General features: G+C 47.4%; 1 protein-coding gene across 5 annotated transcripts in view; it reads right to left on the reverse strand.

Annotated features, from left to right (window-relative positions):
* FRMD5 (FERM domain containing 5) overlaps positions 1-20,946 on the reverse strand; it is a gene marked incomplete at both ends in the record, with an annotated part of 253,846 nt that overhangs the window by 12,465 nt on the left and 220,435 nt on the right. For all 5 annotated transcript variants that reach the window (XM_080931318.1, XM_080931317.1, XM_080931316.1 and 2 more), the window contains 4 exons: positions 1,037-1,125; positions 7,058-7,145; positions 11,401-11,524; positions 14,224-14,321. In XM_080931318.1, the coding sequence (XP_080787444.1) occupies positions 1,037-1,125; positions 7,058-7,145; positions 11,401-11,524; positions 14,224-14,321 (399 nt within the window). The remainder of the gene's footprint in view (positions 1-1,036; positions 1,126-7,057; positions 7,146-11,400; positions 11,525-14,223; positions 14,322-20,946) is intronic.

Raw genomic sequence — 20,946 nt, forward strand, 5'->3', positions numbered from 1 at the left:
CACACCTAATCCCAGCAGATTTTTTAATCCCTCTGGGAGGCAGAGGCAGGTGGGTGGATCTTTGAGAGTTTGAAGCCTGCCTGCTCTACATAGTAAGTTCCAGGACAACCAGGGGGCTGTGTTAGACAGATGCTGTCTCAAAAAGAAAGAAAAAAAGTCACAAACAAAAAGAGAGGATGTGAAGTTGAAGAATTGGGGGGGGGTCTTAGGGGAGTGGCCATAGGGGTTGGGGTGGATAGTATCAAGATACATTATATATATGTGGAAAATTGTCAAAGATTATAAATACCTTTAAGAAAAAAATGGCAGGTTCTCAATTATGCAAAGTGTCTTGGTGAGACCAACAGATGTTTACACAGACAAGGCAGCAAACAGGTCCCAAGATATCCAGGTGTCAACACATAGAAGTCTGTGCCCAGCCACCCCCAACCGAAACAAGGAGGGGAAGCAAGGGTAAGTAGTGCATCTGAGGCAGTGGCTCCTGCATACTAGATGTGGCGGGGGAGAGGAAGGAGGAAAGGGAGGATGTGACTCTCAGAGGCCAAGGGACATGGAGCCCTAAGGACAGAGATGCATGAGGCAGCGGTATCTGAGCTCTTACAGACTGAGCCCAGAGGGTGTTTAGTTTACATGTTATAGGTGACATCTAATTGTCTATGAACCCCTTCCTTGTTAGAAGAGTAAGAGAACATTGGGCTATGTATAAGATGCTCCTGAATGGCCTAAGCTGGCAGTGGCCCTCAGTGAGTGATGGACCCAAAGACTTAGTTTACTTGGGGACTTCCCTTCTCTTATGTTGGCTTCCCCTGGTGCCCTCTCTGTCTGCAGAGGCTGTTGAGTCTCAGGGACACCCTTTGGAAGGACAGGATCCCACGGAGATGACCTCTACTTTGATCAGCTCATTCTCAACTCAAGGCTTTGGGGAAAGGCTGCAAACCATAGCTGCCCATCACAGACAAAGGACATGGGTACCATAGCCCCTCCCCAGTTAGTGAAGCATGGAGAACCTGCTCTGGAGATGAAGACAGACACTCACCATTTAATGAAGTGAACCCTCTTGTTTCCTTGAAGAACAACAAACCCGAAAGGAGTGAAGGCCAGAAACGCGGCATTTCCTGACACATCCTGTTATAGAGAAAGACATGTCACTGGGTCACAGACATGCAGGTATAGAGGAGAAAAAGCAGGAAACACATGCAAAAACCTTTGGTGCTAGCACTCAGGAGGTAGAGGCAGGAAGATCAGAGGTTCAAGGTCATCTTCAGTGAGTTCAAGATCAGCCTAAGCTGCATGAGAAGTCAGTCTCAAAAACCATAGACAGACACCCATACTATTTCTAGGTGAAGCAGAGGAATGCCTTTTAGCTGGTTACCACAGGATGTGCAGGGCATTGAAGAACACCAGACCACAGCTTGCTCAAGAGTCCCTGTCCTGCTACTTGCCAGATGTGCCTCAGTGTGATGGCAGCTGTGCTGTATGACGGGTGACATCGTTTGGTGTGTGGCAATGACACCAGCCTCTGTAGGCTGGTGTGAACAGCCAGAGAGAATGTCAAGACCATTGTATTGCTGGTGGGATTTTAAACTAGTACAGTCACTTTGGGAAACAGTTGGGAATCCCCCCCCCCCAAATGGTTAGATATAGAGTTATGTCAGAGTTACATGACCCAGCAATTCCACTTTTAGGGATAAGCCCAAGTGAATTTAAACATGTCTACAAGTGCGTGGATGTTAATACTACAACTATTTAGCCAAACAATGTGAGCAACCCAGACCAGCTGCTAAAAAGAATGTTCATCAATCAATAGGCATATAAGCAAGTGGTAGTTGAAGATGGTGGTGCATTGGGATATTAATCAGCAGTAAAGAGGAATGAGGTACTCACATATTCAACATGGCTGGACCTTTATGGGGATCACAAAAATATTCTAAAATTAGATGGTAGGGATGACAGTGAATGTACCAAAAAACCACTGACTGCACACTGAAAAGGGTGAATTTTATGCTAGGTGAAGTGTGTGTGTGTAAACGGTTACTAATCAGGTCTGTAAATCCAAGGCTGAGGCAGGAAGATCCTAAATTAAAGGCTTGCCTAGGCTACAGAGTAACTTCAACGTCAGTCTGGGTAACTTAGTAGGAAGTTAAAGAGGACTGGGGATTTGATTCCTCGACAGAACACTTGCCTAGCATGTGTAAAGTCCTAGGTTCAATTCCAAGTAGTGCCAAAACAAACCAGCTAACAGAGACAGCTTATCATTGCCTCTGTAAACATAATACCATGGGATTAATCCTCAGGAAGGTTTAGATGAAGACAAAGGTTGAGTAGAACTGCTCGAGTCTGACAGCACCAAGGCTGGGGATTTTTGCTGAGCAAGTGGGTGAAGGTGCATCAGAAAGCATGAGACCCGGCACCCGTAAGTAGAGGATTCCAGGTGGAAGAGGTTGTCTAGTGGAGGATACCTCGGCTTCCTTTGGATCAAGACATTGCGTCAGGATCTGCTTTCGGGATACGTGAGCGATGATGGAGATTTCTGGAAAACCTTGCCATCAAGTGGACAGTCCTGGTTTCTCTCAGCTTCAGAACTTGCCACCCTGGCGCAGACATTTAGAAGCAGGGGATCCTCTGCAGGGCCCAGGGAGCCTTTCCTCAAGGGAAAAAGCATCTGCCTTAAAGCTGCCTCACAGAGTCAGGCTGGCAAGCGTGAACAACTGGGCCCAGGGATATGTGTGCTTTCTAAGCCTTTTGGACTAATCTCATCACGATCATTTCTCTGGGCTGTGGAGAGCCGGACCCTTGGCCACAAAGCACAGAGTCATTTAACCCAAGGGCTTAGCAAAGGGCTTCTAAAAGAAGACATAAGCCTGCTTTCTTCTGAGTCACGTGGCTGGCTTCCTCTTGCCTGTCACCAGCGCTTAGAGGTGATTAACAGCATACGAGTACAAGGCACAGCACACAAACATGGTTCCTGCCTGCCAGGCCTAACTAGGCTGAACTGGCATAAACATGAATCAAGATAAGTGACATTTGTGGGGAGGGTGCATGAAGGAGACAGCCAATCTAAGATAGAGGGTGGGCATTGGGACGCTTTCTGTCACGGTGCAGGGTGGACCCACAGACAAGAGATGCAAGGGGCATGGCCTCATTGTGTTTGAGCTCATGTAGAACAGGTTATAGGAAAATTTAGCAGATATGGTGTAAGGCAGTTATGTGGGTCACCGAGGACACTTGGACTATGGCGGGGCAAGTGCACGTTTACAGGGATGAGGGAAGGCTGGAGTAGAGGCGGAAAGGGTGTCTCTAAAGCCTTCAGCACAGGAAAGGGTTTAGAAGAAAGGGTAGCTAGGGCAGTGCTTCTCAACCTTTGTGACCCCGTGACCTTTTAATACAGTTCCACACGTTGGTGACCCCCCCAACCATAAAGTCATTTTGTTGCTACTTCCCAACTGTAATTTTGCTACTGTTATGAATTGTAATGTAAATTACTCATCTTTAGAACCTGGCACCCCGGCACGGATATCTGTGTTTTCTGATGGTCTTGGGAGATCTCTGTGCAAGGGTCACCCTACAGGGATTACGACCTACAAGCTGAAAACTTCTGGATGGGAGGGTCAGGCCCGGAGAAAGAACGTGGAAATTTTGTAATAGAGAAGCACTGAAGAAGCTGGGTGGCTGGAGGGACTCTGCTGTCTCCGTCCTCGATGGCACATCAGACATTGGGCAGAAAGGCACCTGCGACGCAGGTCCGTCAGGTCTAGGTCTGGCTGCGCTGCGTGACCGTAGCCAAATCCTTTCGTTTCTCTACATTTTTTGGTAGCGCTGTTACCTCAGAAGTTCTGCATAGCGGACGGCCATTTACACTAATAGCTTGTGTCAATATGAGCCTCTGAGCCTGCTGAAGTTCAGACAGACCCCCAACATTTGATCTCCTTTTCTTTGATATTGACAGCTAAGGTTTCCTAGTTAGGAAATGAGCGAGGAAGCAGGTCTTCAGGTAGGAAGATCTGGATGGTCATGAACCAGTGAGTAGAAAGGAAGGGACTGGAGGCTGAGACACGGTAGGAAGTGAGACCCAGGGGATGGTCAGAGGTGGGTGCGGTGTGATCCACCCACATGCAGGCAGTGTGTCCCTCTGGCCCTAGGACCAGACAAGGACACTTTGGCAAAAAGCAGCTATCAGCACGTACAGGATCAACGTTAGCTTCTTAGTCAGTCGGGAGAACAGAGCCCAGCCGAAGCAGTCTGCTCTCATTAAATTATCAAAACGATCCCTCTTCTGTCCTCCCTGGGGCTGCATGCCCCAGATTCCCTGGGCCCAGTAATTGCCTCCCTGTTAATAGAAATCATCAGTATTTATTATACCGACTGTACCAGCTTATTTCAGCTCTCCTTGTAGAAACATTGGGGAGGGGGTCGTGGTGTATCACCAAAGGGAGGCTACTTAATGACAAGAGCGAGGACTGTGCTCCCCGCCCTGGAGGGCTGAGGAAACACTGCCAGGGCCTAATAAAAGGACCTGAGGGTCACGCGTGGAGTCTGCACTGGGGCCCCGACATAGTCCAGATGAGTGAGGGCCCAGGTCTGGGATAAAAGTCTCTCCCTTCCCCCACTGTAAATCTCTCAGGCTCCTCTCCTATACAGCCACACAACAGTAGAATGATCGGAGTTCAAAGTTTTGCTCTGCCTCTCAGGGCCCTACGAACTATGGCTTTCTAGTACACCAACTCTCTATAAAACAGGGAGAAGATCGCCCACCCGAGACTGGCTGAAGAATCAGTAAAAATTACCGGGACAGGGCCACCAGTTCTGAAGGGGAAGCGGCCCATGTGTATTCTCTTCTCCCTCCTTTGTAGGAGTCGAAAAGCTACGGCAAGTGGGATTGGGCCACACACCGAGAAGAGAGGCTGGTTCCTTTGTCCAGCCTCTTCAACTTCCAGCTGCCCATGATAGACAAACGTGTCAAAGTCAAGGCTGAGCCAGGAGCCCATGGCTCAGAAGTGCACATGGATTTAGGTTGGACTCCAGGCTGGCTGTTAGTGCCCATGGTTTCCACGAGCAATAGCAAAAACTGTACCGACCTGAGGTCAGCTGTCATGTTCTGTGTGCTGTGAATCTTACACGAGGCCTCAGGGGGACTGGACTCTTAACACTGAGATGATCTGGTATGTTCTAATGACCACACCTGTCTTTAAGACTGTTTTTCTGTGCAATAAGGAAGGTTGCATTTCTGCAAGATGTGACTTACCAGTTCAGGGAACAAGTTCTGTCACACGTATTGCTCCCTTACTTACAGATAAGAAGGGGGGAGGTGTCAGGATCCAGCAAGGCCCCAGTAGTTGGTCAGACGGGAGCTTAGAGCAAGATCCCGCAACACTTCTCTCCTGTGAGGTTTCCTGCTGCTTGCTGAGGGTGTCTAAGCAATTTGCAGAGTAGGAAATGATTTTTTTTTTCCCCCACAGCATCTCATTGTGTAGCCCTGATTCCAGGCTGGCCTTGAACTCAGAGACCCATCTGCTTCTTCCTCCTGAGTGTTGGGATTAATGTCATGAGCCATAGACGTGACTAAATGTGTAGCCCAGGATAGAATCAGACTATTGATCGCAAACCTCTTGCCTCTGTATCTTCTTCAGCATATTCTACCAGTGGGCACCATCACAACCAATCTAAACCAGTGTTGTTATACACGGGACATATTTAGGAAGCCTTGAGTGTCCTTATATCATGATGATATAAAGTCTTATATCATACAACCCTGAGAACATAGGCCTGTCTGGCAGTGAGCTTTAGTGGACAGGGGATTAGGTGTGGGGAGGAAGTTTGTGTCCCAGAATGTTCGCCAGGTTTCCATTACTTCAAAGGCAAAAGGAAATCACCTCCCCAGGGCTTTGCCTTTCTGCCCCCTTAGTTTTCATCCTGTTTCTTATATGTTGGACTGTATCTTCTCCCTCCAAGTTCATATGTCCTAGCTCCAAGGACTGGGAACAGGCTTTTTATTTTTAAAGATAGGGTCTTTAGAGATTAAAATTAAGCCGAGGCTGTGAGATGGAGCCCCAGTCGGGGATTAACTAGTGTCCTTCTCGAAGAGGGGAGATTTAGACACTGACACAGTGGAGGGGAGACAAGACCCAAGATGAAGGAGGATGACAGTCATTAAGCTGAGACGGCTGGGACAGATCCTTTTCTCAGGGCTCTCAGAAGGAACCAACCCCATCAGCACCATGGAGTCACAGAGTCAGCCTTGTAGCCTCTGCCACCCAGTTTGCAACATTGTTATAGTGGCCCTGGGAAAGGAACACATCCGTTCTTTTGTGAGAGCATCCCTTCAGCTGTGAAGAAGTCCCTGATCTTGTTCGACTCAGTCTTAGAGCTGCTGGTACTGCAGCCTTTCCGGAAAGAAAAGGATACCCACCCCACCCCACCCGACCCCCCTCAAAAAAAAAAACAACCGAGCTAAGACAGAGGCAGTGACCAGCATGTAGCGCAACAGGGATGTGAGCTGTAGTTGGAGGAAGTGACCAGAGCCAGGAAAGGCTGTGGATCTTGTTGCTCTCAGGGGTGGGTTTACCAAATTCACCTCTGAAACGCCAGGAACATGTGAGTAAGTACAGAAGTCTCCCCAGTGCACTGTCCCTGGTTGTGTCTCATAGGTGAGTAATGGAATCAAATGTGACTCCATTGCAGTCCCATGTGGTGACTTGTGCCACTATTGGCAATAAAACCCACTCTTGGAAGGAAACTTGATTATGGGTCGGTAAAGGGTGGACAGTTGCTGAACGGCTGCGGATGGTTCCCTGTGGGGAGCCCTCCACCTGTCCTTTCAGATCTATTTGCGCCAAATTACCCACAGCTGCCAAAGCTGGGCACTGGGTTTGGATTTGTTATTTAGATTGCCTTTGCCTGGGATCCTCTGACAGTGATGTGGCCGTACTGAATCCAGAGGGTCTTTCAACATGGTACCGACACAGGCAGCAGTGCCCCCGTACTCTGAAGGGCCTGTGGGTTCTCTCTGTGACTCGGTACAGGAGTCACAGTCAGCGAAGACCATGGAGGGGAGTCTTACCTTACATGGGTGAGGGTCTACTCCGTAGGTCTCTAACGTCTGGGCCTTTCTTAAGAAATTCAGTTCTGATGTTGCTGGTGTTTGACCACTGGAATGAAAAGGAGATGGTGTCAGGGCTCCCCAGGGGTGAACTCCCTGTTAAGAAGGGCTTGGCTTGGGCAGACTGGGCCCTCGGGTGGAGCAGCTGTAGCACCTTGGAAGCTGTGCCTGTTTATTATATACAGCTGAGCTGGGATGTGGGTTTTATTACAGCTGAGTGGTAGAAGCAAGGTTAGCCAATCTGCTAGGAGCAGTCTCTGTGGGAGAGCCGTCTTCAGGCTGTAAACTTGGGGGAAGAAAGCTACTGTAGACATTTTCTACGCACACTGTCAACAGTCTCACACGACCCTGAGGAAGGCTTTGCCATCTCTCTGAGTCTCCCGCTGGGTGGGAGGAGGCTTGCCCCTCCCACTGGGATGAGGAATTTAAAAAAAAAAAAAAAGACACGATTAAGAGTAGGCCATAGAGTGTTCAGCTTGGTTCTAGAACCAACTTTAGAGACTTAAGTTGAGAGGCCAAACCAACTCCATTTTGGGCCTCCATCTTAAAAGGAAAAAAAAAAGCCTGAGACCTTGACCTGCAGTAGATAGAACTCACACTGCACTCATGTACCAGGAAGGACCCCACAGCTTGTCCTCGGCCAGAATAACTCGCTAGCTACTTCCAAGCAACAGTTAATCAGAGATTAGTCTGATTATTCCAGATGTACTTTCAGACCATTTATGATTATTTGTGGTTATACTTGGCAGGATGGACACCCCCTCACTGACCCCCCCATTCCCTATAAAACCTTGTCCTGCTGAGGATTCGAGGCTGCACCACCTTCCCTTCCTGTACTGCCTGGGTTGGGTTGGAGGGGAGCCCAAGCCTGAGCTTATAATGAAAAGACCCTAATCCTATTACATCGGAAATGGCTCCTTGGTGGTCTTTGAGGTCTGTGAATACTTCTTGGCACAACAGAGTCTAAGGTTAAAATTCAGAGTGAGGGCTACAGGGATAGCAGTAGTTAGGAGCACCGGTTGCTGTTCCAGAGGACCTGGGTTTGATCCCTAGCACCTACATGGCAGTTCTAGTGCCATCTTCCAGCCTCAGAGTGCTCTGTGCATACACAGTACACAGACATCCACATGCATAAATGAAAATTAAAAAAAAAAACAGAGCTCAAAGTGAGGCAGTGGAGTGGGCTCAGTGTGAAGAGCAAGGAGCAGGAGGGGCTGCTCTGAGGTTACTGAAATGTAGACGAAGGTAGACATGCTAGTGTGTGGTATCTGTAATCTCAGCAGTCGGGAGACAGGGGAGGGAGTCAGTCAGGAGTTTAGGGCTAACCTGGACTACATGAGATCCAGCCTCAATAATCAAGCAAAAATCATCAGCAAAACCCTAAGAGAAAATGCAGGTTGGGCAAGGCTAGCTGTTGTGAGCTTTGTGTGTGTGTGTGTGTGTGTGTGTGTGTGTGTGTGTGTGTGTGAGAGAGAGAGAGAGAGAGAGAGACAGACAGATAGGATGACTTGCCAGAATTGGTTCTCTCCTGCCATGGGGGATATCAGGATGTCATACGTGGCATCAAGTACATTTATATACTGCATCATTTTCCTGGCCTGATGTTATGGGAAACATTTTTTTTTTTTTTTTTTTTTTTTTTTGAGACAGGGTCTCACACTGTTCTTGGCTGGCCTGGAACTCACTTTGGATAGGCTGGTCTTGAGCTCACAGAGATCTCCCTGCCTCTTCCTCCTAAGTGCTGCAATTAAAGGCATTTGTCACTGCACTCAGCTGATGGGATTTCAGAGATAATGATTTTGTGGTGTTTCATAATCTGCAGTACTGCAGAGATGGGGCCAACATGTCTGCAGATTGGCTACTGTACACAGCTTTCTTATCTGTGATGTGACATGGGCCAGCATACAAAGGGTTCAGTGTACACTGGGGGTACCACTCAACCCTATCTCTTGGCCAAAAGGGCGCAGGAGTGTAGGACTCTCAGGAGGAGCAGTAGGAGGTCCTGCCACGTTTCTACACCCCACAGCGCCCCGTGCACAGGGTGAGGCTATTAATGGAAACAAGCCGGCTCTAACTGTCTGAAGAGGCCTTGGCATGCGTGGCTCTCCTGCTGCCTCCTGGAACACGTAGATGAAGCCACCACAGAGTCAGTGGTGGCAATGGCTCTGGGTTCATCTGCATGCACAGTCCTGGAAAAGCAGACTGGGTAGGGAGGGCAGATTGTGAAGTCATCAGCACTGAAGGCTGACGGGCAGGAGCAAAAATTGTTCATTACTAAATATATCGTTTGCCTAAAGTCATATGGCAGAGCAGGAAGCAAGCCCACCCAAGCGAGAAGCAGGCCAGGCTCCCTCAGGTGTTCCCTTGAAGAGGCAGCTGTCCCTTGGTGCTGTGACGTGCCAGCCTCTGTGCCACTTCTGGAAAGTAGATCAAGAAACAAGAAACAGCCTGTGCCCATGGGAGCTGCCAAAGTCACAGAAAGGAAGAACACTTGGGCATATTCGCACTGTGAGAACGAGGCAGGACCTGCATCTGTAGGTATCAGGGTGAAGTGAGACCCCCACATCTACCAACAAACCTGAGACGCAAGGTGTTTGGAAAATGCCCAAGTGGCAGGTGCGTGACTTGGCACATGGCTTAGTACCTGCCTTCTACAAGCACCTGCATTCCATGTTGAAGGAATCCGCCCCTCCGAATTAGTTAACCTCTGGAGCTGGCTCAGCTCTACGGGGTCTTCACAATAGGCATCATTTCCTGAGGAGTCCCCTGCCTCGAACTAACTTTCTGCAGAAATGCCCCCACTAACCCTAAAATCTTACCCTCTGGGCAGCCAGCACATATCCTTGATGGGAGCCCACAAAAGCAGGACTGTGTCATCCTAATGTTTACCACAAGAGGTCACCATTTCCCTGACAGTGACAGCAGGGACCGCTGGGCTCTGCACTGAGAAGGTCTGGTCACAAATGCTCAGGAGGCTTTTGGTTGTGTTTGTTCATAAAAGTCTCTGAGCGAAGATGAAGGTTTTGGGGGCACGGGAAAAGTCATGGTATGGTAGGTTCTGGTTTAAGTTCAGTATTATGAGAAGCACCCCACTCCACCCTAGCATGTCCTTTCTCAGAACAGGAAGTTCATGAACCCTGTTACAGGTTAAGAATTTGCCATGAATAGATTCCCATTTTTATCCACTGCCCTATTTCCAATTCTCCCATAGACAGATAGACTTGGTTTGGTTTATTTCCTCCCAGAACACTCTTCTATGAGTGATTCAGGGTGTGACTACAATTTGTGACTTCCTTCTTACTTTGCTTCTTTTTAGATTGTCTTTATTTCTTCATTTAAGAAAATAATAAAGAGGGGCTAGAGAGATGGCTCAGCGGTTAAGAGCATTGACTGTTCTTCCAGAGGTCCTGAATTCATTTCCCAGCACCCACATGGTGGCTCACAACCATCTGGGGATCTGATTCCCTTTCTTCTGTGTCTGAAGACAGTTGACAGTGTACTCAAATACATAAAATAATAAATAAATCTTTAAAAAAAGAAAATAATAAAGAAAAATAAAAACAAACAAAATTCTTAGTTTAAATTTAACCTATCTTTTATATGTTGGCTAATACATTTTTTTTTGGATTATTGCTTGTCTTAATAAATCTGAAGTCCTGAAAGAAAAATGAAATTGTAATATATTAAAATGGTGACCCAACTTTTTGTTAGTTGATACCATTCCAGCGTGCATACCTTTGCTTCAAGTAGTTTATCTGTCTGGGAAACCTGTGCTCTATTGTCATACATGATGCAGAGTCCAGGCTCTCTGACACGGATCTTTGAAATTGCTCTCTACAGAAAGCCTGTTTCACATGGGTGAAAGGCTGCATTAATGTTGTTCATGCTTCTGCACTACATGGGTAGGCTCAGGAACAGCCACTGCATCTCTGGGTGTGCTGAAGCTATAGTCTCTAAACCAAAGCCCTAGACTTAAGTCAGGGAGACCCCTGGGCAGTTTATCGTCTCCCATCCAATCACAGCCAGGCCTGATTATGCTTAGCTTCCAAGAATAAACAAGATAGGACAAAATGGCCTGGCTATAGACTGGAATGTCATATTTAAGCCCTAGCCTAAACTGCTCTTGGTGGGGAGTCTCGACTCACCAGGAGAAGGCTCTGCTGACAGTGGATCCCTGAGAATTAGAGCCCTGGCTCACCACTGCTGGGAGCGTCACTCTGTGTGAGCAGATACTCTCTGAGAGAAGAGGACATGGGCCAGGGCTATGTGCTCAGAAGCCAGGGCCCCGAGGGGGCATCACGTACCTGAGTTCAGTCTTGTGAATCTCGGCAATTTTCTTCTCCAGTTTCTCTGAATGTTTCGGGAAGAACTGGAACTTGGAACTGTAGCCTTCAGGGTGCTTTCCTGGGTCATAATCCCCAATCTCCGCTTCGCGAGGGCAAGGAAAAGAAAACAAGATGAGCTCGTGGCTCAGAGGCCGAGGCAGACTCTGAGCTTGGCCCTTGGCTGGTAAAAAGGCCATGGGGAGGGGACATGTGCCTTCCTTTCCCCACTGTACACTCTGGGTTGCTGTGTAAGTCAAAGCAGAGAGATAGTGCAAATGACCCCGTTCCCTGAGGCCACAAGTAAATCTGCAACAGAGGATCGGAAGCCTGTAGCTTGCTCCTCACCGTTCAGCTACACAGGAAGGCTTGGGAGCCCTGCTCTGAGTGGCAGCAGCACACATTGGGCTTGGTCTGTTTGACAGGAAGTCCTGTGAGCCAGGTTAGATACCCAAATCCCATCCTGAAGATTTTAGTAAGGAGAAGTCACAGTTCAGCTCTCAATCCTCATGTAGAATAGGATGAACACGTTCAGTGTTCACCATGGGCTCCCCGGGCAGCCCCCTCCAAGAGGCCTGCTGCTATGGAAACGACTATACAGGAACTAAGTACAGGAGCACCGTATTCTAAGGCTAATTTCCCAACCCTGTGCCCAGTGCCACACCCAGGAAGTTCGTGTCTACAGCTGTGGGGTCTCTGGGAGCTCATGTGAACACTGTCTTTTAGTCACCCAGTCAGAAACCAGCTTTCTCCACATAAGGTGCCCCACCTGGGTGGTAGCTCAGAAAAGGAAAGAGGAGCTTCCAGCAGCTTCCTGGCTATCCCTCTCCTTTTCTTGGACAGCCAAGTACACTTCAGCCGAAGCAGGGTGCTCTGAGCCCTGTGCTTCCCCCTGATTGTGGGTCAGGGAACTCTCAGAAGCAACTCACGGAGAACCTGCAAAGAGCTTGCTGGCAGGAAAAATGTCAGACCTGTGGGAAGAGGGGCTCCGGCTTGGAGGAGGCCATTCCAGCACCAGTCCAGAATGTGTCACAGCTGGGCACAGTACTACTTTCCATGGTAATTATGGCACCTTCCAAGTTATCCAGGGCTAAGGGTGGTAGTGGTAGAAGTCTGTAGCCCCAAATACTGGGGAGTCTGAGGCCGAAGAATCAGTCACTTGAGCCCAGGATTTCAAGTCCAGCCTGGACAACATTGTGAGGTTATAATTCAAAGGCAAAAAAATCAAAACAAACCAAAAACAAAACCCAAGAACCAAAACCCAGCCAAACTCCAAATTCCTTGGCTATTTCTGTTGTTTAACAAAAGAGATTGCCTTCCTTGAGGTAAGAGTGACCTTAAACCGTGTGGTCATTTATTTTGATTTTATTTGGAAAGCTTCAAGGGGAAAGAAAATGTTGATGTTGGCCACCAAATTCATTTTTGAAAAAAAAATTTTTTTTTGATGTAATGATCAGGATGGACATGAGAAAATGACTTTGTTAAAAACATTTAACATGGTGACCAGAACAGGCCAGGCTTCCTTTCAAAAAGAAAGGGGGACTCTCTGGGTACCTCCCCATTAGACTGGTACTGGAATGGCCCCCTCGGCTCTGGAGCTACCAAGGGGCTCACTGTCCCCCTCTTCCCACAGGTCTGGCATTTTTCCTGCTAGCAAGCTCTTTGCAGGTTCTCCATGAGCTGCTTCTGAGAGTTCCCTGACTCACAATCAGGGGTTCATGTTTTTAATGGAAACCTGATGGTTTTACGTTCAAAACAGTGGTTAATGACAGTTTTAGGCAGAAGAACTAAGTGTTGGGATTCTGTAAACTCCACCCCACAGTTACCAGGCAACAGCAACGGTATGCTCTGCCCCATAGTTACCTGGCACTATAAAAGGAGCCGCTTGCCCTCCCCCACCTCTGTCTCTCTCTCTGTCTCTCCCTGTCTGTCTCTGCCTCTCTGCCTTTGTCTCTCTCTGTCTGTCTCTCTCTCTTCTCTTGCCCTCTTTCCCCGCCTCTCCCCATTCCCTTCTACCCTCTCTCCACGTGCTCATGGCCGGCCTCTACTTTTCTACTCCTCTCCTTCTCTCTCTCTCTCTCTGCCTCTACTACCCTCTTAATTCCCCTCCCCACGCCCTGAATAAAATCGTGTGGCTTTTCAGGGGGAAGAGATGCCACAACATGGGTCTGCCAGGGACATCCCCTTACCCCCACACCTCACCACACCTCCATAGAACATATCCCCTCCACCCTCATTATCTTTTTCCTAACATTAGTGCCAAAACCCAGGACATATCTTTTCTCTATCTTTTTATAAACACATTACTAAGAAAATTCTGAGGGATGGCCCTTGAGTACCCCCCACTTTCCTGACAAATTGCCACAGCTGGTCTGGAAACCAGCAGCAAGAGGATCAGCTCTTCCTTGTTAGCATCGAGAAATGGCTTCTCACTTGAGAATACTTGAAGCACTGAATGCTCTCAGTAGAGAGCTCTGAAAAATAGATACCAGGGTCCCATCATGCCCTGGACCCCAGAGGGTCGAAGGAGGGTGGGAGCAGGTGGTTCCTGACAAATCCCAGAAACATTAGCGTGCAGCATATACCTGCAAAGGTCAAGATGACTCAGGGGGCTAGCCATGGGGCCTTGGGTGTGGGAGGGCGCTGGGCTTTTTGGCTCTGGTTGGCACAGGCAAAATCCTTTAACTCAGACACTGCTTCAAGTTAGAAGCTGTTTTAATCTAAGAAATCGTCATCTGTGGTAAATGGAATAATGTAATCAGGACTTAGCATGAAAAGCAAATTTATTCTGTCTAAAGTTGTTACCTTGAAGGATATAGGCCGCTAACAAGGCAGCATCCGATGTTTTACAGAGAAGACGGCCATGGTAGAGATCCCTTTTGATCTGCAGGAAGACTAAGTACCTGTGGAGACAACAGAGAATTAAGTAGAAAGATTTCTTTCATTACTTTAAAGACACAAATATGCAATATAAGCCCTATCAAAATCCTTGTCAGGGCATTTTTCCTACATTAATTTTTTTCCCATACCATAGAACAAATAAAATTTCCATTTCCTTGCAGGCTTTCAGATTTGCTCTGCACTGTTAATTGTTTAAGGTTCAGATCAGAAACTTATTTCTATGGCTCAACATAGAGATATCACTTCCTGGTGTAAAAGCCTCCCCAAAGCCCCCATTCCACACCCACCTCCAGCGTGCTGGGATCTAGAGGGAGAAAAAACTCCCGTCAGAGGTGGGGAAATGGACCTGCCTTGGCCTCTAGTGGAACGGTGGGTGAAGGAAGAGGCCAAAGAGACCACGTGGGGCTTTCAGCAGATGTCCCCTGCAGGTTATTGGCAGAGACCAATCAGATCTCTCCAAATCCAGATAAGTGAGACATGAGGAGCTGCCGAGATAGCTTGGTGGTTAAGAACGTCTACTGTTAATGCTTGGTTCCCAGAATCCATGTTGGGTGGCTCACGACCTGCTGATAACTCCAGTTCCAGGGGATCTGATATCTCGACACTCTCCTCTACACACACACACACACACACACACACACACACACACACTTTAAGATAAAGCAATTAATTAAAATGTGAGAAGTGCTACTCATGTAGGAGCATAAAAGCAGGAGCCTGTGGCGAACATCTCTTAAAACAAAGAATGTAGATGTGAGATCGGGGCAGGACGGCAAGAATAGAAGCCTGTCTCTACCCTGAGCACCTGTCTGGTAGGGCAGATGCGGCATGATTTACATCTAATATTCCATTCTTACCCAGCACTTTGAAATAGGTGCTATTATTACTTCTACTTTGTCCAGATAAAGCTGAGGTTTAGTGTTGTTTTTTTTTTTTTTTTTTCCTTCTCTTTTTTTCTCACAGACATATAACTAAATGGCAAAGGCCAGATCCAAATTCATGACATCAGGACTCCTGACCCCGTTTCTTTAATACTGCATTATAATGTCCTCGGAGACTGTAACTGCTCTGTAGTGTCTCAAGCAGTTGGATGGCCCCTGACACAGGGGGATGGTTTGGAAGTGTCTTTACCAAGACGGATGACTACATTCTCACAGTCTCCCAGCAAGAGCAGACCTAAAGATACAAGGCACAGCAGTCCCTTGAATGGGTCCCTGTGGCCAGGAAGCCTCTGTGGTGGATTAAAAATACAACCTTGGATCTTTCACACACTTGTTTCATGAGATAACACTTAATTCTCACCTCTTCAGAAGATGCGGGCCTTAGGGATTTGCTCTCAGTGACGGAACAGAATGGAAGTGATTGGCCGCTTTGTTCTTTCTCTTGAGAATTCTTACACTGGCCTATAGAAAGGCCCTTGGTGAAGAGCAGAAGCTTTCTGCCAACAGTCACCTGACTGCATTCAGATGAATCAAGTCCCAGACACTTCATGGCTGATCCTGAGCTGGAAGCTACTGGCTAAATCACCCCCGGACTCTTAACCCATACAAGTTCTGAGATGGCTGGTTACTCTAAGCTAAGGTTGACGGACGTTGCTAGACAGCCACGTATGACTACAACACCCCTGGGGAGGAAGGAGTAATGGGACTATTGTGCACCCCTTCAGTCCCACTGACTTCCATCAGCAGAATTTAAGAACTCTTTGGATAATTGGTTTTCTCTATTTTACGTTCAGCCTGAGTCTAGTTAATTATCTAAAAATGCCCAGAGAGAGAGAGAGAGAGACAGACAGACAGACAGACAGACAAACAGACAGGGGGGGTGAGGGAGGGAGACAGAGAGAGAGAGGGAGGGAGGGTGGAAGGGAGGGACAGAGGGGGGAGAGAACCATCTACAGTGCAACTTTTGAAGAGAGTAGAGAGTGAGCTATGGACACCGGGAATGGAGACACAGTCAAGATCAAGCAGCCATCCAAGGCGCCCCCTGGTTTTGCTACAGCCCCCACCAGCAGTACTGGCATTATTTGGAGTCTGCACCTTATACCAAGCTCCTCATGTGACATGTATATAAGAGGCACAGTCTAAAGAAATGTAGAAGTATCCCTGTGACCAAAGTATCTTTGTGACCATGTTGATATGTGGTACCTTCCCCAAGTCCAAAAAAAAAAAAAAAAAAAAAAAAAAGGGAAAGAGTTCTGCCTGGGAGTTCTTGGGAGTTCTTCCTCTCCTTTATCAAACCCGCTTGGCTCAAATATTCACCAAGAAAAACTGGCGTCACGCAGAGTGACTACTTAAGATGGATCTATCAAACCCAGCCCGTCTGCACTCTGCTTCCCACAGTGAAATGCCACACGGTGTGTGGGAGAGGCGAGCGAGCCAGCATTTCCCTGCCTCTCCATTCCAACTCCCACCTTCCACAGGTTTTGGCAGGATGCGGATAGAACCTTTGCCCCCAACCATTGCTCACTTCCTGGGCTTAGATTCATATAATCATTCATTTCCTGATGTTCATCTGTGATCTGGGACAGGACATCCCGGACTAACGGAGGTGTTTCAAACAGAACCCACAAGTCTGGATAGTGATTCTCCATGTCAGAATGAGGAACATTCCCCCCCAGAGAAGCATGTCAGGGGTGCTCCTGTGGTTTGAGAAAGCTACCCTAGAGTTTCTGATCCTCACTGTATGCAAGGTGCCAGACTTCCTCACATAGAAGACGGATGCTTAACATTGCCATGGGCTAAGCTGTGGCAGATTTTTCTGGTGAGCTGGAATATATGCAACTTTGTGTCCTTTGGACTTCCGATGTTTTAGGACAGCCACAGGGGCCTCAGAGCAATGCCAGGGCAAATGAAGGGAAGGAAGAAAGGGCAAGTTATGCCCTAAGGAAAAGTAGTCATTAGAACGCAGGAAGAGATGAGCTCACAGAATCATCCACCAACATCTTCATTAGGTCCCCTTGATTTTCTCCCACAGTGGTGTCCAGAAAGGTTTGGGTTGACTTAGTGCTGAAACTGTACCCAACATGGTCGCAGTGTCACTAGGCCCACACCCATGAGACTCCAGTGTCCTCCCACCATGCCAGGCCTATGGGGGTAATCTTGGTGAGTGAGGCTCTGTCATCAACTCAATTGTGTGTTGCCAAATTCAGCCTGCCAGGCCTGCCCAGTCCAGCTAAGGGCTGTTGCTCCTCAGAGCCAGAGTTAAGGAACAGAATTCCCTCAGTTCATCGCTAAGGAGACATATCCAGAAAACTGTCATGACTTTTCCAGTGTTATCTGTCGGTCACAGCTCAGGTCTCTCAATCTGGGTCCAGAGCCTTTTCTGCCCTGCAGTAATTCTTTTATCTATCAGAGGAGAGAAACACCAAACCTTCATCAGAGAGCGATTCACAGTGGTTCAAAGAAGAAGTCAGAGGAAATCTTTAAAAAAAAAAAAAGTTCATGGATATATGGTTCATTACTATATATCTTCTCTACCATATATATATATATATATATATATATATATAAAATATATATAACATATATATATGTATATAATATATATAACATATATATATATATATGAGTTTATATATGGGTTGGAGAGATGGCTCAGTGGTTAAAAACACTGGCTGCTCATTACTGCCTGAAACTCCAGCTCCAGAGAATTCAATGCCTGTTTCTGGTTTCTGTGGGCATACACACACTAATTTCTAAAACAAAGATTTGATTTTTCTATTTATGTGTGTGTTGGGGTTGGAGGACAGCTTGTGAGAGCTGGTTCTTTCCTTCCACTATGTGGTGCCAGGGATTGAACTCGGACCTCCAGGTTTGCCGGCAAGTTCACCCACAGCCAGCCTCTACCTTGGATTTGCGGCAGGCCTCTCTTACTGCTGCGGCTGTACTATTTAGGCAAGCCTCTAGCCAGTCCTCCCCACCTATCCTGCGGAGTGTTGAGGCTAGGATTTCAGATGCCAGCAGGATGTCAGTGTTGGTCAACAAGCCTGTTTACGGGCCCTGTGGTTGGTTTGCTTGTTTTGTTTGTGAAGCTTTGCTTATCTCTTTCTCTTATCTTATCTCTTCATCAGGCTAGTTACATCACCGGACTAGAGCACAGAACACAGTCACCCCTCTCACAGTTACATGTAAAGGAAGACAGATGGCATTAGGAAACAAAATCCTAATGCTAGCCCCTCTCAGTGAGCACACGCACTGCCTCATTCTAGGCCTCAGGAACTCCACAGTAACTGCCATTTCTGTCCCGTTTTCACACACAAGGAAACTGAGGGCCGGCAAGGATGGTTGTTTGCCCTGTCTTGTAACGAAAAGTAGTCTGAGATTCAAATCCAGCTCTTCCCAATTTCTTAGCCAGGGGTTGGCACGTAGGGCCTGCTGGTTCTAACAGAACCAGGTTCTACTGGAACGTGACCTTGATCACTTATTCATGCATCGTCTATGACTGCTTCCAAAAGGCGCTGCCGGGATCAAGCAGTTATGACACAGACCATATGGTCCCCAAAGCCCAAAACACTCATTTTCTGTCTCCTTCTGGAAAGGTTTGGCAATCCATGTTAGCCTAACAGAGGCTCATATAATATTAATTGAAAGAATAAGTGATCGGGGACTCCATGCGCTGATGTACAATTTCACTCTACGGAATCCCCTTTAACGCCTGCTGTGGGCCAGGCCCTGTGCTTCCTGGGGGGCGGGGTGCTATCTTCTCCCACTGTTTCCTTCTGGGTACTTGGTCTCTCAGAGTTCACCCACTCTCAGTCCCTGGTGAAAGCAACACCTGGCGCCTAAGCCTCCACTGTCTTGAGCCCATGACCATTTTAGATGAGAAAATATATCTATTCTTAAAAAAAAAAAAAAAAAAAAAGATAAAGGAAATGAACCAAGATTTAGAAACTAAGTATGTGCAGTGGAGAAAGCGAGGTAGAGGTTTTTATCCTCCGGCTCATCCTTCCTTAGCCTCGTAGGAGTGGCTGAGATAGCAGTGAAATTTAGGAGTGAGATTGCCAGGAAAAACAACAACAACAACAACAACAACAACAAAAAGACCCAGACTGGACACACTGACAACTAAATTAATTGGCAGCAAGCTAGGATGATGTGATGAGGGGCCCAGAGCCAGGGATGAACTATGGCTTCTGAGTGAGGCTGGGGCAGGTACCAGCTCTCCTCAGATCAGTAGGGATGTGAATGAGAAACTTGGGGCTAATTCCATGGCTTTGCGGAATGTTCCAAAGGGAGGAAAAAAACAACTGCAAACCGGGCTAGGTTCATACTACCGGACGGTGCAGAAAACGGGAAGCAAGGCTGGTGAGGAAGAGTGAGAAGGGACGTCTGAGATGTGAGTGGAGGGCAGGCAGATGGCAGAGATGCTGGCACACTTGCCACCGTCCTTGAAGTCTGCTGACTTCGTGCAAGGCCTGGCCAGGATCCCAATGCTGTGCTGACATGGACCATGTAATCGGCATGGCAGGGAACACACTGACTTCGCTCAGTGAAAGGCTCCCTGGGGGCTGGAAGTGTACCTGGAAGCATCAGACCTTCTCCTGACACAGCTGTAGTCCCAGCTCTAGAGACGTGGAGGTGTGGAGAACTGCGCTTCAGGATCAGATTAAGCTACACGGTGAGACTCTCAAAAACAACAAAACACAACAAAGCAAACGTAAGCCCAAACTGAGCCCTGCCTGGACTTATTTATGATTTACAGAATCTGTGATAGCAAATGCTTAGTTCATTGATACATCTAATCGTTTGGTTTTGTGGCTAGGTTGCCTTTATTGATGATATCCATCCACAACCACCTCCCTCCAACTTCCCCCACCTGACTGACCACGAAGTTTCACTTTCCTTTTTTTAATTTAAAAAGTTTTTATGTGTATAGTTACAGTTTTGCCTGTAACTGTCTATTTGTATTAGATGCATGCTTGATACCCAAGAACTAGAGCTATAGGTGATTGTGAGCGCTAATAATTAGACCTCATCCTCTGGAAGAACAGCCAGTGCTCTGAACCACCGAGCCACCCCTTCAGCCCCCAAATTTCTATTATCTCTCTCTTTCTGTCTGTCTCTCCATGTCTGTATGTCTGTGAGTACATGCATTCACAGTGTGTGCAGGTGCCCTTGGGGACAGAGGTGTCCAGTCCTGGAGGAGCTGAAGGTACCAACAGTTGTGAATTGTCCAATGCGGGTCTCTGCATGAGCACTATGTGCTCTTAAGTTCCGAGCCATCTCTCCAGCCCTGGCTATTTTCCGATTTTCCTACGTAGCCAAGTATGATTACCTGAGCATACTTGATGCCTTCGTCTCCTAACGAGTGGGATTACAGGCATGAACCACCACACCTGGCCTGAAATGTTGTTGTTGTTATTATTATTATTATTATTATTATTTTGTTTTTCTTTTACAAATAAGGAGAAGGAGGAAGATGATGATGATTACAAAAAGGAGAAAGAGGAGAGTAAGGAGGAGATGTGATGATGAGGATGATGATGATGATGACGACTATGATTCTGATGTTAGAGGCTGAAGAGATGGCACAGTGGTTAAGGTTCACGCTACTCAGTCATGAAAACTGGCATTTAGATTCCAGCACCCATTTTACAAACTTGTAACGTCAGCACTGAAAGATCTGGTG

The sequence above is a fragment of the Micromys minutus genome (assembly GCF_963924665.1).
Source record: "Micromys minutus genome assembly, chromosome: 17".
Classification (NCBI taxonomy): Eukaryota; Metazoa; Chordata; class Mammalia; order Rodentia; family Muridae; genus Micromys; species Micromys minutus.